Source organism: Cherax quadricarinatus, chromosome 26, assembly GCF_038502225.1.
Source record: "Cherax quadricarinatus isolate ZL_2023a chromosome 26, ASM3850222v1, whole genome shotgun sequence".
Lineage (NCBI taxonomy): Eukaryota > Metazoa > Arthropoda > Malacostraca > Decapoda > Parastacidae > Cherax > Cherax quadricarinatus.
This window is the reverse complement of record NC_091317.1, coordinates 35,185,339-35,204,756: the sequence shown is the minus strand read 5'-3', so window position 1 is coordinate 35,204,756 and position 19,418 is coordinate 35,185,339. Positions and strand designations below refer to the sequence as shown.

At 40.2% G+C, this 19,418-nt stretch overlaps 1 protein-coding gene across 1 annotated transcript in view; it reads right to left on the bottom strand.

Moving 5' to 3' along the window:
- Positions 1–1,048: 1,048 nt before the first annotated feature.
- Positions 1,049–19,418, bottom strand: part of LOC128691745 (uncharacterized) — a gene marked incomplete at its 5' end in the record, with an annotated part of 103,989 nt that continues 85,619 nt past the window's right edge. The window contains 1 exon segment of the mRNA XM_070088925.1: positions 1,049–7,098. Coding sequence (XP_069945026.1) covers positions 7,068–7,098 — 31 coding nt within the window.

The following is a 19,418-nucleotide window of genomic DNA, read 5'->3' as shown; positions in this document are numbered from 1 at the left end:
GCTCTTGACAGATGGACAGCTGCCCCCCTCCCTCCACCCTCGTTTACGCTCATCAAAGGTCAGCTCTTATCAGATGTTATCTCCCCTTATCTTGTCACTGTCATGGGGTGAACTGTTTTCATGCCTCAAGGGAACATATTATTACATATTATTATTATTAGGTATTAGGTATTATTATTATTCTTATTCTTCTTCTTCTTCTTCTTCTTCTTCTTCTTCTTCTTCTTCTTCTTCTTCTTCTTCTTCCTCCTCCTTCCACCTTCCTCCTCCTCCCTCCCTTCTTCCTCCTCCTCCCTCCCACCTCCTCCCTCCTTCTTTCTCCTCCCTCCTTCTTCCTCCTCCCTCCTTCTTCCTCCTCCCTCCTTCCTCCTCCTCCCTCCTCCTCCCTCGTTCCTTCCTCTTCCTCCTTCCTTCCTCCTCCTCCTTCCTTCCTCCTCCTCTTCTTCCTCCTCCTCTTCCTCCTCCTCCTCCTCCTCCTCCTCCTCCACCTCCTCCATTGCTTTTGGTCTCAAACTCCTCGAAATCATGAAATTGATCTTCATTGACACTTCCATCTGTGTTAGAGCATCACTTGGGAAGAGAAGAGTCCCAGATTTGCAGGGAAGTCACATATTTCTTACCGCTAGACATGCTGAAAAAGGACGACTGAAATGGTATTCCCACAATGCACCACTGGCTCCCCAATTTTTTTTATATGGTGCACACTGACCATGGAGACCCATTCTCTCACATGTGGGCCTACCAGCTTTCTCCTGCTTGATTTGAAGCCGCTAGAATTTATGCGTATAGATACGTCAAACACGGTATCTCCTATGACGTACATATACGACCGCGACAGTCAAAGGGTTAAGCAGCATAAAAAAGTATAGGCTGTGTTTGTTTTGACTGTTAGCCTTCAAGTTAGAAAAAAAAATTATGCACAATTTTATGAGTCACAAAACTTTCCTTTTTCTACTAAATTGGGAAGATGTACAATGCTCAGATGAAAGATAAAGGCCAGGGCATTTCAGCGACAATGCCAGTAGATTCCATAATAAAATAAAGTTAGTATTTTTTTTTTGTTTATTGTGGAAAATCATTAAAAACAAAGCTGTAAACAATATCACAAATCCCTCCTGGATGTTTGTAGAACCATCATTCCTCAATGTGTGCAAAAATCATGACAGTCCTATTAATACTTATTGCAGAAAAAAAGAAAATGTCACTAACTTATTTCTGAGTTTTTTCTTTGGTGTGAAACTCTACGGTTACGACACGCCAAATCTGAGTGTGTTGCACTCTTTCCTTGTTGACAACCTGCAGGCTACCAAGGGAGACACCATGTTCTACACTTTAGCCAGCACAGAAGTTGCCATGTAGAGTATTTAGAATGAGACAATCATAAAAATCCCAATTTTTGGAGAAAAAAAAATTAATTGCCAACATGTATTTTTGATGACAGCAAAAAAAAAAAAAATACATTTAATGAAAAACATATTTAGAAATATGATAGAAACAAGCTGGGTTCATCAAAATGTTGCCAGAATTTTGCACTATTTTTCAGTAAGAAAACATTTTTTTTCCATAATTTTTCAATCTTAATGTCCTGATCGCTGAAAAAATGGCTCACTCGGGTAGTTACATTCCTGAAAACGCAGTGTTAGGTAAAAACCGTGTTAGATGAACTTAAGAGCTTATTGGAAAAATAGGGTTACGTTCCTGGGAGCCCCCAAAGAGCCAAACAACTTTTTTTAAACCAACAGATTTTACAAAAATAAAAGTGCATATGTAATTGTAATTCATTGTTGTGATATATTACTGCTTAAGACTACAAATGCAATAGAAATAATAGTATTTCTTACCTTAAACTGTGGGCAATGGTGTTTGTGGATGATTGCAAAGAGTGAATATGCATAGTGTGGCCCTACTGGGCTGAGGTGGATGGTTGTTGGTTGTCAGCAGAAGTGGATGGTAGAGGCTCTGGTACTAAAAGTCGATGGTTGTATTGGAGTGTGCATAAATTCTGTAATGGATCTCTGGACTCTTTTTACCCTGCAGTACATTATACAGCTGACGGTAAGGCATCATTAGCTGGTCTAGACCCTGTTTCAAAGCACTGTTTCTAGACTAGATTTGTCAAGGTCCTCTTCAGTGAAAAAGTCTAACTTTACCAATACTATAAACTTTGACCATCCTTCACTTCATCACTGATTCTACAGTTGAAAACTGCAAATATCCCCACCCTTCCTTCAGAGTGCAAGTACTGCACTTCCCACCTCCAGGACTCAAGTTTGGATAACTGGACTTGGAATATATATATATATGTATGTATGTATGTATGTATGTATGTGTGTGTGTGTGTAAGGAGTGAGGTGGTGTGGCCACTGACTAGCCAGCTCAGTGTTTCATGTGACATTCAGTGGTAAACATCTAGTAATTTGTGGTTTTTGACTATTATTAAATCTGTGGTTCTTGACTAATTTTTACCAAATAAATGAGAACTCTCTATACATACTCTGTACTTTCACCTCCTAATATCTGCCCTCTTCCATTTTTAAATGCCAGATATTATGATCAACCCTTCAACTGTCAAATTGTTGACCCATGCATTTCTACTAGCACTTGCAATGTTTATCAATGCACTATTTTTCCTGCATTCATGTTTGGCACCAGAGGCTTGACAGGCCTAGGCAGTATAAAATGGGTCTGTACACTCGGTGTGTGCTGTACTAAAAAAATCTGGAACCACATAGTACCTTGTGGGAGCACCAGTTAGAGCAAAAAGAATGGCAAACCCCAGGTATTCACTAATCCCATGTCATATTAGCACTTTTTTTTTTTTCAAGGAAAGTGATGTTGACCCCGAGTTTAGTGGCTTTGAGATGAATGGGGCTGCAAGTGATCAAGGAAATACGTATCTAAAACCTATGTCCTTCTTAGCAGTACATCATATTTACAAGACAATACAATTTTTATTTCTTTGTGCAGTACAAATGTAGTTTACATGTAATAAAATCAATGGTAGGCCAGTACAACACGAGTTTGAATCCTTGGCTAGCGTAGTGTTGTTATTGATCAATACCTCTCGTTCGTGGTTACAGTAATACAGTGGACCCCCGGTTTACGATATTATTTCATTCCAGAAGTATGTTCAGGTGCCATTACTGAACGAATTTGTTCCCATAAGGAATATTGTGAATTAGATTAGTCCATTTCAGACCCCCAAACATACACATACAAATGCACTTGCATAAATACACTTACATAATTGGTTGCATTGGGAGCTGATCGTAAAGCGGGGGTCCACTGTATATATATCCTGCTCGTAGGCTAGTATACCAAACAGGGATGAGAATGAAATTAGCTTGAAAGCTCCCACACCTCCATATGTCCTTGGACCAAGAGTAACACATCTAGCTTGGCTGGGTGCTTGGTTCTTTGTAGGATTGGGTGGTCCTGTGGGTTAAGGCATCATGTGGTTCTCGCTCACAATGGCGAGACAGTACAACATGGGTTCGAATCCTTGGTTAGAACAGTGTTGTTATTGATCAATACCACTTGTTTGTGGTTACAATAATGTAATAAAATATTGGTAGGCACATAAAAAATCATTGGTATATAGTGAATTTAGGGGAAATTAATCCCAATGCTTAAATGTTAGTACAGTGGACCCTCATTTATCAGCCGTTCCGCTTATCGGCCAACTCACATATCAGCCAGTTTTTCAGCTTCCAGTTATCTGCTGTTATTTCACTTATCGGCCGTGTGGTATGCATCAACTCGCCACTGCTCGCGCATCAGTCTGGCTTTGTCTCTGGGCGAGTGAGGAAGCTTCTGCTCATTCATCCAAACATTTGGCTGTAATCAATTGTTTTTCGTGGTTAGCAACTGCGAAATAAGTAACCACAGCCCCAAAGAAATTTCCTAGTAAAGTTCCTTTGCTAAAGAAAGTGAGAAACACAATGGAATTTAAGAAAGAAGTTGTTGAAAAGTTTGAGAGTAGTTTTTGAGTGATAGAACTTGTCAGGATGTATGGGAAAAACAAACCAACAATCACTTCTATCTTGGCAAAGAAAGAACAAATCAAGGAAGATGATGTGGTGAAAGGAGTAAATGTGCTAACCAAACAAAGGTCACCGATAATGGAAGATATGGAGTTGTTGTTGGTTTTGTGGATCACCGAAAAACAATTAGCGGGAGACAGTGTTGCGGAGTCGATGATTTGTGAGAGGGCAAGGCAGTTGCATGCAGATCTTGTAAAGAAAATGCCTGGGACAAGTGCTGCTGTTAGTGAATTTAGGGCCAGCAAAGGCTGGTTTGAGAGATTTAAGAAGCGTAGTGGCATACACAGTGTGGTAAGGCATGGGGAGGTTGCGAGTTCTGACAAATGTGCAGCTGAAAAATCTGTGCAGGAATTCAAGGGGTACACAGAGGCTGAAGGATTCCTCCTCCAACAAGTGTTCAGTTGTGATGAAACAGGCCTCTTTTGAAAGAAAATGACAAAGAGGACCTACATTAAGCAGGAGGAAAAAGCACTGCCAGGACACAAGCCTATGAAAGACAGGTTTACTCTTTTGTTCTGTGGTAATGCTAGTGAGGATTTCAAAGTGAAGCCTTTACTGGTGTATCACTCTGAAAATCCCAGTGTGTTCAAGAAAAACAATGTCATCAAGAATAGTGTGTGTGTGATGTGGAAAGCTAATAAGACATGGGTCACAAGGCACATTTTCAAAGAGTGGGTCAATGATGTGTTTGACCCCAGTGTGAAAAAATACCTCCTGGAAAATAAATTGACACTCAAGTGCCTCCTGGTACTGGACAATGCTCCAGCTCATCTTCTAGACTTGGAAGACCAATTCATTAGGGACTTGAGGATTGAGACACTTATGCAGCATATGGGAATCTTTATTCAGGAAACGTTTCGCCACACTGCAGCATATGGGAATCTTTATTCCCATATGCTGCATAAGTGTCTCAATCCTCAACTTGTCGGTTTTTCAAACCATTCATCACATCATTAGGGACTTCCGTTTTATAACAGTGAAGTTCTTGCCTCCTAACACCCCTCCTCTCATCCAGCCCATGGACCAGCAAATCATTTCTAACTTCAAAAAACTCTACACAAAAGCGGTGTTTCAAAAGTGCATTGAAGTGACCTCGGACACTGACTTGACCCTAAGAGAGTTCTGGAGGAATCACTTCAATATCCTCCATTGCATAAGCCTTTTAGGTAAGGCTTTTCAGGGAGTGACTTCCAGGATTTTGAACTCTGCTTGGAGAAAATTGTGGCCAGATTGTGTCCAAGAGAGGGGTTTTGAAGGGTTTGGGGCTGACCATGAGGACCCTATGCCTGTTATGCAATCTATTGTGGCACTGGGGAAGTCCATGGGGTTGGATGTGAGTGGCGAGGATGTGGAAGAATTGGTGGAGGACCACAGGGAAGAGCTAACCACTGAAGAGCTGCAAGACCTTCAACTGGAAGAGCAACAGACTGCAGCTGAGGAAATTGCTTCAGAGGAGGAGGAAGAGAGAGAGGAGAAGGTGCCTTCTTCAGTGATTAAGGACATGTGTGCAAAGTGGAAAGAGTTGCAAAGTTTTGTTGAAAAGTATCACCCTGATCAAGCTGAAACAAGCCATATCTGCAACATGTTCAGTAACAAAACCTTGTCCCACTTCAGGGAAATCTTAAAGAGACGCCAGAAACAGGCCTCTCTGGACAGATTTTTTTGTGCGACAGGGGTCTAGTGACTCTCAAGGTGGTCCTAGTGGCATTAAAAGACAAAGAAAGAAAGTAACCCCAGAGAGGGATGTGCTATCTGAAGTCATTATGGAGGGGGATTCCTCTTCCAAACAATAATCCTCCCTCTCTCCTCCTCCCTATCTTCCATAAGCCAAGAAGAGTCTTCAATAAAGGTATGTAATACTGATTTAATTGTTCATGTATTTATTTTATTTAGTTCTCATTGTTTTATATATGTAAAAATATATTTAATCTTTAAAAAAAATACTCTAATGTGAATATTTTTGGGAATCTGGAGCGGATTAACTGTATTTACATTAATTCTTATAGGAATTATAATTTCGGTATTCAGCCATTTTGGTTTTAGGTCGACCTAGAACAGATTACGGCCAATAACCAAGGGTCCACTGTACTCTGCTTAGAAATCACCTCATCTCCCAAAATTAACTACACAAACACTATATAATTGCCACCACCATCTCAAAAATTCCTAAATATTTTAAGATTATTTCAAAATTAAAATGATTCCAATATCATTATGTAAAATGCGCCAAAATATAATACATATTGTAACCTGTTAATCAATTCATCTCAATTACTGCTAAACCACTAACTACCTCTGTTGAAATATAAAAAAAACGATGTGCAATTTGAGCCATGTTATATATGTCTAGTATTAAGTAGTATGTTAAGCATTAGGTTCAGTCTGCTTGAAATGCCCCGGCATGATAGTGCCTTTCTTTGTATTTGGCAAATCAAAATTGTAATTACACATTGTAAACTATGAAAAGATATAAAAGCCTTAATTCTTAATCCTTAATATTTAGACAGACTATTAAGTAGGATTTCTTATGCATTTAACTACAATTATGTGTACAACAAGAAAGGAAGCTATTGAACAAATAATACAATTTAAAAAATATAACTTATTATTTCAAAATGATTCAATGATCTTTAGTTTTGAAGAGTGATTAAGCAGAGATGGTGAAGATTATTATTTTATTATCACACTAGCCGATTCCCACCAAGGCAGGGTGGCCCGGAAAAGAAAAACTTTCACCATCATTCACTCCATCACTGTCTTGCCAGAAGGGTGCTTTACACTACAGTTTTTAAACTGCAACATTAACACCCCTCCTTCAGATACAGGAACTTATTTAGTTACAATAAAAATAAAATGGAACAAGAAGTGCTAACAAATTACAGTACCATAGTAGAGTCCTGCCAAGCACTAGCTCTCAATTCCACCAGGCTGTTGGTGTTTCCATAGCTACAACATCCAGTGCATCCTTCCTCCTTGATTCTCTCACAATAACAGTGGCTACACATACTTGTTGCATTCCTAGTGTTAACCTCGCCATATACTTGATTCATCCACACTGCAGGGTGAGAAGATATTGCATATAATTAGGACAAATAAAATGCTTTCACGATGGTGATAGAAAGTCGCTTATAGCAAAGAACATTTTATTTATCTTTCCCTGACTGGGCAAAACCTTGTACAGGTTGGCCATCACTAATCTGGCATCATCGAGACCTGTAGGGCGCCAGATTAGTGACTTTACCGGATTGGAAATATAAACACATATGCAGTATAATGTGATCCTTTATTGACAACGTTTCGCCCACACAGTGGACTTTTTCAAGTCACAAACAGATCTACCTGGGGTGGAAGGTACGCGAGTATTTATAGTCAGGTTCAGAATGTTGAGGTCAGGTGGAGAATGCTGCATCTGATGATCTACTGAGTGGGGTTATAGTCTAAAATCTTTGGTAGCTTGGAAGGGAGATTGGATAAGTTGTGAGCAGACCTTCTGCAGTGTTCTTCCATTCCTATGTTCTTATGTGGGATAGCGATGAAGAAGTTTCTCGGCAAGTGGTTCAGCTATGTTATAGAAGCCATTGTTCTGGTTGGAATTGTTGGTTATAGAGATAAGCGATGATTCCAGGATTCCTCGGTATTGAGTGTTGTCTTCTGTGGCGATAAGTCTTGAGTTTCTGTAGTTAATTAAATGGTTGTGTGAACTGCGGTGTTGTACACAGGCATTCGTTGTATCGTCAGTCCTGCTTGCGTATTGGTGTTCTGAAATACGTGTTTGGAGGTCTCTTGATGTTTCGCCCACGTATAATTTGCTGCAGTCGTTACAAGGGATTGTGTATACCCCTGCAGAGGATGGAAGCTTGTCCTGTCTCTTACTGGTGATGTCCTTGATGGTCGTGGTTGTGGAGGCAGATACTTGGAATGAGGTATTGGAAAAGATGTTGGAAACATGTTTGGCAATGGAGCTGGTGGGGAGGACTATGTATCTCTTCTCGGCAGTGTCTTCTCTGGGTGTGTTGAAGATGTTTAATGCCCGCCGTCTGCAGTCTCTGATGGAGTGACGAGGATAGTGGAGTTTAGAAAATACTTGTTCAATTATAGTGCATTCTTCCTCAAGGAACTCATTGCTGCAGATTCTGAGTGCGTGCAGGAAGAAGCCTATAATTACACCACGTTTAGTTTTGGTGTCGTGGTGAGAGTAGAAGTGGAGAAGATCGTTTTGGTTGGTGGGTTTTCGATAGGCTTTAAAACATGTCGGTTCTCTGAACCATTCATCTACAAAGGGTTTAAAACGATGTTCATGGTCAGCTTTGCAGAGAAGAACATCAAGGAAAGGAAGAGTATTGTTGACTTCAAGTGTGAACTGGATTGAGGGCTCGACCTGGTTGAGCTTGTCTTGGAGAGCTTGAACGTTGAAGCATCTGGGAGTTATGAGGAGAATGTCGTCAACATAACGGAGCCAGGTGACAGTTGAAGGAATAATGGTGGAGAAACGCTCGACTTCCAGATGTTCCATGTATAAGTTTGCCAGGACGGCACTGAGTGGCAAGCCCATGGGTAGCTCAAAAGTCTGCTGAAAGAGGTGATTTTTGAAAGAGAAACACGTAAAGCCGACACATAGCAATTTCATCGATCTTGTTGAACTATGTGTCGGCTTTACGTGTTTCTCTTTCGAAAATCACCTCTTTCAGCAGACTTTTGGACTACCCATGGGCTCGCCACTCAGTGTCGTCCTGGCGAACTTATACATGGAACATCTGGAAGCCGAGCGTTTCTCCACCATTATTCCTTCAACTGTCACCTGGCTCCGTTATGTTGACGACATTCTCCTCATAACTCCCAGATGCTTCAACGTTCAAGCTCTCCAAGACAAGCTCAACCAGGTCGAGCCCTCAATCCAGTTCACACTTGAAGAAGAAGTCGACAATACTCTTCCATTCCTTGATGTTCTTCTCTGCAAAGCTGACCATGAACATTGTTTTAAAGTCTATCGAAAACCCACCAATGAAAACGATCTTTTCCACTTCTACTCTCACCACGACACCAAAACTAAATGTGGTGTAATTATAGGCTTCTTCCTGCGCGCACTCAGAATCTACAGCAATGAGTTCCTTGAGGAAGAATGCACTATAATTGAACAAGTAAGTATTTTCTAAACTCCACTATCCTCGTCACTTCATCAGAGACTGCAGATGGCGGGCATTAAACATCTTCAACACATCCAGAGAAGACACTGCCGAGAAGAGATACATAGTCCTCCCCACCAACTCCATTGCCAAACATGTTTCCAACATCTTTTCCAATACCTCATTCCAAGTATCTACCTCCACAACCATGACCATCAAGGACTTCACAAGCTTCCTTCCTCTGCAGGGGTATACACAATCCTTTATAATGACTGCAGCAAATTATACGTGGGCGAAACATCAATAAGCAAGCAGGACTGACGATACAAGGAATGCCTATGTACAACACCGCAATTCACACAACCATTTAATTAACTACAGAAACTCAAGACTAATCGCCAGAGAAGACAACACTCAATACCAAAGAATCCTGGAATCATCGCTTATCTCTATAACCAACAATTTCAACCAGAGCAATGGCTTCTATAACATAGAACAAAAAAGATATCACTAAATAGCGAAATAAAATTAGCAAAATCAGATGAACCCCAACTCCCACCAACAGAAACAGCAAACAGACTCAATGATTTCTTCTCCACTATAGGACAAAACCTTGCCAATAAAATCCCAAGCTCAGATACCCCACCAAATGACTACCTCACCGGCAACTACCCGAACACACTGTTCCTAGCTCCGACTAACCCATACGAAGTCTCCCTTATTATCAACGCACTAAAAAACAAGGCAGGAGATTTAAATACCTTACCACCCTTTATATACAAAAAAGTGTCACAAGTGCTATCACCAATCATTGCAACACTCTTTAACAAATCCATTGAATCCTCCACCTTCCCTACAGTACTCAAAATAACAAGGGTCACCCCGATCCACAAAGGAGGAGACCAAACAGAGTTGAATAACTATAGGCCAATATCCAACTTACACCCTCTCTCAAAAATCTTCGAAAAATTAATTCATAAACGAATCTACTCCTACCTTATCTCCCAAAACATACTCAACCCCTGCCAATTTGGATTCAGGCCTAATAAAAATACTAATGATGCTATTATACACATGCTAGAACATATATACACTGCAATAGAGAAAAAAGAAGTCCCACTGGGGATCTTCATTGACTTACGTAAAGCTTTTGATACAGTTGACCATGACTTGCTCCACGTAAAATTATCACACTATGGTATAAGAGGGCACTCCCTCAACTACCTCAAGTCATACCTCAGCAACAGAAGCCAATATGTGTACGCAAATGGGGCAAACTCTTCTGCACAACCAATTACAGTTGGTGTCCCACAGGGAAGTGTCCTTGGCCCTCTTCTCTTTCTCCTATACATAAATGACCTACCAAATGCTTCTCAATTACTCAAACCCACACTATTTGCTGATGACACAACATACGTCTTCTCCCACCCGAGCCCAGTCACGCTAGCCAATACTGTAAATACCGAATTACAGAAAATATCTACCTGGATGAGTACTAACAAACTTACACTAAACATTGACAAAACCTACTTCATTCAGTTTGGTAACAGAGCTACAGATGTCCCTCTTAACATAATGATAAACGGATCACCTATCACAAAGCTAACAGAGGGAAAATTCTTAGGAATCCACCTTGATAATAGACTCAAATTTCATACACATATACAACAAATTTCTAAGAAAATTTCCAAGACTGTAGGCATACTATCGAAGATACGGTACTATGTTCCACAGTCAGCCCTCCTGGCCCTATATCACTCTCTTATTTACCCCTATCTCACCTATGGAATTTGTGCATGGGGCTCAACAACAAGTAACCATCTCAGACCACTAATTACCCAACAAAAGGCTGCAGTTAGAATGATAACAAATTCTCACTACAGGCAGCACACTCCACCAATATTCAATACACTCAACCTACTCACCATACAAAACATCCATACTTATTACTGCACCTATTACATACATAGAACACTCAACTCTGATATTAACCCTCCCCTCAAACATCTCCTTGCCAACCTCAACAGAACACATGACCATAACACAAGGCACAGATCACTCTTTGATATTCCTCGTGTCCATCTCACGCTATGCAAAAACTCAATGCACATAAAAGGCCCTAAAATCTGGAATTCATTACCTGTTAATATAAAAGAAACACTACCTGTTTATAAATTCAAGTCTCTTCTCAAAGATCACTTACTCACCCAAAACCAAATAAATACTGAATAACTGAACCTTATAAATTGTATATCTTAAATGTTTCTCACAATTATATCACATAAGTGTTAAACCTAAAACCCAATCTAACTTTATTATTTTTTAAATTCACTACCTAACAGAATACTCCATTCTACTGAATTTACAACAATGCATGCAACCATATGACCTGTCTTTGTAATACTCACTTGTGCTTTATAGTAATCAGTTTACATTAATGTTTTTCACTGATTTCATCATTGCTTAGTTAATCTTAAGTTAATTTTAAGCCAGCCCGTAATGCTATGCATAGTATAAGTGGCTTTGGCATGCTGCTCTTATCTGTATTTTTTTTTGTACCTCTGTAAGTGTGCTCAAATTATAAATAAATAAATAAATAAATAGCTGAACCACTTGCCAAGAAACTTCTTCATTGCTATCCCACATAAGAACATAGGAATGGAAGAACACTGCAGAAGGTCTGCTCACAACTTATCCAATCTCCCTTCCAAGCTACCCAAGATTTTAGACTCTATAACCCCACTCGGTAGATCAGATGCAGCATTCTCCACCTGACCTCAACATTCTGAACCTGACTATAAATACTCGCGTACCTTCCACCCCAGGTAGATCTGTTTGTGACTTGAAAAAGTCCACTGTGTGGGCGAAACGTTGTCAATAAAGGATCACATTATACTGCATTATTATTATTATTATCACACCGGCCGATTCCCACCAAGGCAGGGTGGCCCGAAAAAGAAAAACTTTCACCATCATTCACTCCATCACTGTCTTGCCAGAAGGGTGCTTTACACTACAGTTTTTAAACTGCAACATTAACACCCCTCCTTCAGAGTGCAGGCACTGTACTTCCCATCTCCAGGACTCAAGTCCGGCCTGCCGGTTTCCCTGAATCCCTTCATAAATGTTACTTTGCTCACACTCCAACAGCACGTCAAGTATTAAAAACCATTTGTCTCCATTCACTCCTATCAAACACGCTCACGCATGCCTGCTGGAAGTCCAAGCCCCTCGCACACAAAACCTCCTTTACCCCCTCCCTCCAACCCTTCCTAGGCCGACCCCTACCCCGCCTTCCTTCCACTACAGACTGATACACTCTTGAAGTCATTCTGTTTCGCTCCATTCTCTCTACATGTCCGAACCACCTCAACAACCCTTCCTCAGCCCTCTGGACAACAGTTTTGGTAATCCCGCACCTCCTCCTAACTTCCAAACTACGACTTCTCTGCATTATATTCACACCACACATTGCCCTCAGACATGACATCTCCACTGCCTCCAGCCTTCTCCTCGCTGCAACATTCATCACCCACGCTTCACACCCATATAAGAGCGTTGGTAAAACTATACTCTCATACATTCCCCTCTTTGCCTCCAAGGACAAAGTTCTTTGTCTCCACAGACTCCTAAGTGCACCACTCACTCTTTTTCCCTCATCAATTCTATGATTCACCTCATCTTTCATAGACCCATCCGCTGACACGTCCACTCCCAAATATCTGAATACGTTCACCTCCTCCATACTCTCTCCCTCCAATCTGATATTCAATCTTTCATCACCTAATCTTTTTGTTATCCTCATAACCTTACTCTTTCCTGTATTCACCTTTAATTTTCTTCTTTTGCACACCCTACCAAATTCATCCACCAATCTCTGCAACTTCTCTTCAGAATCTCCCAAGAGCACAGTGTCATCGGCAAAGAGCAGCTGTGACAACTCCCACTTTGTGTGTGATTCTTTATCTTTTAACTCCACGCCTCTTGCCAAGACCCTCGCATTTACTTCTCTTACAACCCCATCTATAAATATATTAAACAACCACGGTGACATCACACATCCTTGTCTAAGGCCTACTTTTACTGGGAAAAAATTTCCCTCTTTCCTACATACTCTAACTTGAGCCTCACTATCCTCGTAAAAACTCTTCACTGCTTTCAGTAACCTACCTCCTACACCATACACTTGCAACATCTGCCACATTGCCCCCCTATCCACCCTGTCATACGCCTTTTCCAAATCCATAAATGCCACAAAGACCTCTTTAGCCTTATCTAAATACTGTTCACTTATATGTTTCACTGTAAACACCTGGTCCACACACCCCCTACCTTTCCTAAAGCCTCCTTGTTCATCTGCTATCCTATTCTCCGTCTTACTCTTAATTCTTTCAATTATAACTCTACCATACACTTTACCAGGTACACTCAACAGACTTATCCCCCTATAATTTTTGCACTCTCTTTTATCCCCTTTGCCTTTATACAAAGGAACTATGCATGCTCTCTGCCAATCCCTAGGTACCTTACCCTCTTCCATACATTTATTAAATAATTGCACCAACCACTCCAAAACTATATCCCCACCTGCTTTTAACATTTCTATCTTTATCCCATCAATCCCGGCTGCCTTACCCCCTTTCATTTTACCTACTGCCTCACGAACTTCCCCCACACTCACAACTGGCTCTTCCTCACTCCTGCAAGATGTTATTCCTCCTTGCCCTATACACGAAATCACAGCTTCCCTATCTTCATCAACATTTAACAATTCCTCAAAATATTCCTTCCATCTTCCCAATACCTCTACCTCTCCATTTAATAACTCTCCTCTCCTATTTTTAACTGACAAATCCATTTGTTCTCTAGGCTTTCTTAACTTGTTAATCTCACTCCAAAACTTTTTCTTATTTTCAACAAAATTTGTTGATAACATCTCACCCACTCTCTCATTTGCTCTCTTTTTACATTGCTTCACCACTCTCTTAACTTCTCTCTTTTTCTCCATATACTCTTCCCTCCTTGCATCACTTCTACTTTGTAAAAACTTCTCATATGCTAACTTTTTCTCCCTTACTACTCTCTTTACATCATCATTCCACCAATCGCTCCTCTTCCCTCCTGCACCCACTTTCCTGTAACCACAAACTTCTGCTGAACACTCTAACACTACATTTTTAAACCTACCCCATACCTCTTCGACCCCATTGCCTATGCTCTCATTAGCCCATCTATCCTCCAATAGCTGTTTATATCTTACCCTAACTGCCTCCTCTTTTAGTTTATAAACCTTCACCTCTCTCTTCCCTGATGCTTCTATTCTCCTTGTATCCCATCTACCTTTTACTCTCAGTGTAGCTACAACTAGAAAGTGATCTGATATATCTGTGGCCCCTCTATAAACATGTACATCCTGAAGTCTACTCAACAGTCTTTTATCTACCAATACATAATCCAACAAACTACTGTCATTTCGCCCTACATCATATCGTGTATACTTATTTATCCTCTTTTTCTTAAAATATGTATTACCTATAACTAAACCCCTTTCTATACAAAGTTCAATCAAAGGGCTCCCATTATCATTTACACCTGGCACCCCAAACTTACCTACCACACCCTCTCTAAAAGTTTCTCCTACTTTAGCATTCAAGTCCCCTACCACAATTACTCTCTCACTTGGTTCAAAGGCTCCTATACATTCACTTAACATCTCCCAAAATCTCTCTCTCTCCTCTGCATTCCTCTCTTCTCCAGGTGCATACACGCTTATTATGACCCACTTCTCGCATCCAACCTTTACTTTAATCCACATAATTCTTGAATTTACACATTCATATTCTCTTTTCTCCTTCCATAACTGATCATTTAACATTACTGCTACCCCTTCCTTTGCTCTAACTCTCTCAGATACTCCAGATTTAATCCCATTTATTTCCCCCCACTGAAACTCTCCTACCCCCTTCAGCTTTGTTTCGCTTAGGGCCAGGACATCCAACTTCTTTTCATTCATAACATCAGCAATCATCTGTTTCTTGTCATCCGCACTACATCCACGCACATTTAAGCAACCCAGTTTTATAAAGTTTTTCTTCTTCTCTTTTTTAGTAATTGTATACAGGAGAAGGGGTTACTAGCCCATTGCTCCCGGCATTTTAGTCGCCTCATACGACACGCATGGCTTACGGAGGAAAGATTCTTTTCCACTTCCCCATGGACAATAGAAGAAATAAAAAAGAACAAGAGCTATTTAGAAAAAGGAGAAAAACCTAGATGTATGTATATATATATATGCATGTGCGTGTCTGTGAAGTGTGACCAAAGTGTAAGTAGGAGTAGCAAGATATCCCTGTTATCTTAGCGTGTTTATGAGACAGAAAAAGAAACCAGCAATCCTACCATCATGCAAAACAGTTACAGGTTTTTGTTTCACAGTCATCTGGCAGGACGGTAGTACTTCCCTGGGTGGTTGCTGTCTACCAACCTACTACATATGTGTTTATATTTCCATTGTGTCAGTATTTTATATCATTTATTTCCACTTTACCGGATTACAGAGTGGTTAGGTTAGAATACACTTAACCCAATGGCAATATTTACGCATCAGCGATTTCACCCAATTTATGCCCTATTTTTGGCCCATTCTGTTGTTCCAGGCTACCAAACTCATAGCTATTTCGCTAGTATTCCTTCTAATATGTCGACTGAGTACAAGAAACTGCCCATTCACCTATTTCAACTACCAATAAAGTGGTCAGAAATTGGTAATTTGGCCAATTTCACACAAATTTCAAAAGCCAATTTCAAAATAAGGTCCAGAATAAACAATGCAGACATTCCTGGCACTAAAATAACCTTTTCTCTGTTCATTAGTCATGTCTCCAGGCCCCTCTTCTATTACTCTTGCTTTCCATTTTTAATTTTTATTCACAAAATAATAGAAGATTTACTGTTATGCAGACTTCTGCATTATTGTAATAACTGTATAAATAATGTCAAACCATTCGTGACTGCATATTAGACTGGCCAGTTGGACACGTATTGGATGATGTCATCTGTTTACTCTTGAACATTGGCAAAAATCGAACATTTCTGCTACTTTGAGCTCAATTTCAAGGTACTTTTCATCATGAAACCAATCAAAATAATATCTATTTCTGTAATACAGTGGAACCCTGAGTTTCGAACGCATTGACTATCGAATGCTTCGAGTTTCGACCACTTTTTTTGCACCAATTTTGTTTCGAGTATCGAACGTGCCCCATGTTTCGAACTGTGTACCAGACCTGTCTGCCTACCTGTGCCTCCCTGCATCCCCCGTGCAGGCGTCATGAGCCAGTCTGACTTTGTTTATGCTTGAGTGAACACTAACCTGCATGCTCATTTAAACATTTCACAAATAATTCATTGTGTTTGGTGCTTGTTTATTAAGTGCGACTGTGAAATAAGCTACTATGGTGGCGATGGTGGTGGTGGTGGATGATATTGGTGGATGGTAGTAGTGGTGGATGGTGGTGGTGGTGGATAGTATAAGTGGATGGTGGTGGTGGTGGATAGTATAAGTGGATGGTGGTGGTGGTGGATGGTATTAGTGGATGGTGGTGGATGATATAGTGGTGGATGGTACTGCTGCAGGCATTTGCTGAAAAATATCCCCCCAAGCAAGCTGAAACAAGCCATCTCTGCAACAAGTTCAGTGACAGAACCATGTCCCATTTTAGGGAAATCTTAACCCTTTCAGGGTCCAGAGGTCAAATTTCAAAGTGTGCACCAGTGTCCAAGAATTTTCAAAAAATAATTTTGTTATTTTTTCTTATGAAATGGTAGAGAATCTTTTTCTGAAGGTAATAAAACAAAAAGTATGAAATTTGGTGGAAAACTGACGAAATTATGCTCTCTCGCAAATTTTGATGTGTCAGCGATATTTATGCATCGGCGATTTTGCTGACTTTGACTCCCATTTTAGGCCAATTACCTTATTCCAGTTGACCAAATTCTTAGTTATTTCAATAGTGTTACGTACTTCTATTCTATCGATTGAGCACAAGAAATCACCAAGTCAACTGTTTCAACTACAAAATAATGTGATCGGAAATTGGTAATTTGGCCACTTTAGTGCAAAGTTCAAAATATTCCAGTTTCAAAATAGGGTCCAGAATAAACAATGCAGGCATTCCTGGCACTAAACTAACATTTCCTCTGTTCATTAGTTACGTTTTCAGGCTTTACAAATGAATTCCATTTTGATTTTTTATTTTTATTATTATTTTATTATCACACCGGCCGATTCCCACCAAGGCAGGGTGGCCCGAAAAAGAAAAACTTTCACCATCATTCATTCCATCACTGTCTTGCCAGAAGGGTGCTTTACACTACAGTTTTTAAACTGCAACATTAACACCCCTCCTTCAGAGTGCAGGCACTGTACTTCCCATCTCCAGGACTCAAGTCCGGCCTGCCGGTTTCCCTGAATCCCTTCATAAATGTTACTTTGCTCACACTCCAACAGCAAGTCAAGTATTAAAAACCATTTGTCTCCATTCACTCCTATCAAACACGCTCACGCATGCCTGCTGGAAGTCCAAGCCCCTCGCACACAAAACCTCCTTTACCCCCTCCCTCCAACCTTTCCTAGGCCGACCCCTACCCCGCCTTCCTTCCACTACAGACTGATACACTCTTGAAGTCATTCTGTTTCGCTCCATTCTCTCTACATGTCCGAACCACCTCAACAACCCTTCCTCAGCCCTCTGGACAACAGTTTTGGTAATCCTGCACCTCCTCCTAACTTCCAAACTACGAATTCTCTGCATTATATTCACACCACACATTGCCCTCAGACATGACATCTCCACTGCCTCCAGCCTTCTCCTCGCTGCAACATTCATCACCCACGCTTCACACCCATATAAGAGCGTTGGTAAAACTATACTCTCATACATTCCCCTCTTTGCCTCCAAGGACAAAGTTCTTTGTTTCCACAGACTCCTAAGTGCACCACTCACTCTTTTTCCCTCATCAATTCTATGATTCACCTCATCTTTCATAGACCCATCCGCTGACACGTCCACTCCCAAATATCTGAATACGTTCACCTCCTCCATACTCTCTCCCTCCAATCTGATATTCAATCTTTCATCACCTAATCTTTTTGTTATCCTCATAACATTATTCACATAATGAATTTTTATTCAAACCAAAAAATAAAAGACTTACTGTTATGCAATATTGTAATACAGTGGACCCCCGGTTAACGATATTTTTTCACTCAGAAGTATGTTCAGGTGCCAGTACTGACCGAATTTGTTCCCATAAGAAATATTGTGAAGTAGATTAGTCCATTTCAGACCCCCAAACATACACGTACAAACGCACTTACATAAATATACTTACATAATTTGTCGCATTCGGAGGTAATCGTTATGCGGGGGTCCACTGTAATTGTATAAATAATATCACCACATTTGTGAATGTATATTAGACCCACCAGCTGTCGTGTATTAGACGTGTGAGGTCATTTGTTTACTCTTGAACATGGACAAAAATTTAACATTTTCACTACTTTGAGCTCAATTTCAAGGCATTTCCAATACTAAAACCAATCAAAATCATCTCTATTTCTGTAATATATCTTCCATTCTATCAAATGAGACCAAGAAATCGCAAATACACCCATAAAAAAAACATACAAAAAAACACTGCAAATTTGCTGTTTTAATCGAAATTTATGGTCTAAGTTTTTTTTCTCTCATTTTGCACTGTGTGCTGCAGGATTTGTTTTATGTGGTGCACACATACCACATAGATGTATTCTCTCATACCTAGGCCCAAATTTACTTCTCACAGCTTATCAGAGTGAGCTGAGCTCATGGCGTAGATCTACGGTTTGGACCCTCAATGTAAAGCCGTAGATCTACGGCACAGACCCTGAAAGGGTTAAAGAAGAGAAGTAACCCCAGATAAGGACTTATTACCTAAAGTCTTTATGGAAGGGGATTCCCTTTCCAAACAATAAGTGCTCCCTCACTCCTCACTATCTTCCAGATGCCATCAACAATCCTCAATAAAGGTAATTAAAAATTTTATTTTTTTATGCTTATTTAAATGTTTATTTATCTATTACTAATTGTACTATGTATGTTTGTTGTGTGTATGTAAAACTATAATTAATCTCTATAAAATGTATTATTTTGTGAATACTTTTGGGTTTCTGGAACGGATTAATTGTATTTACATTATTTCTTATGGGAAA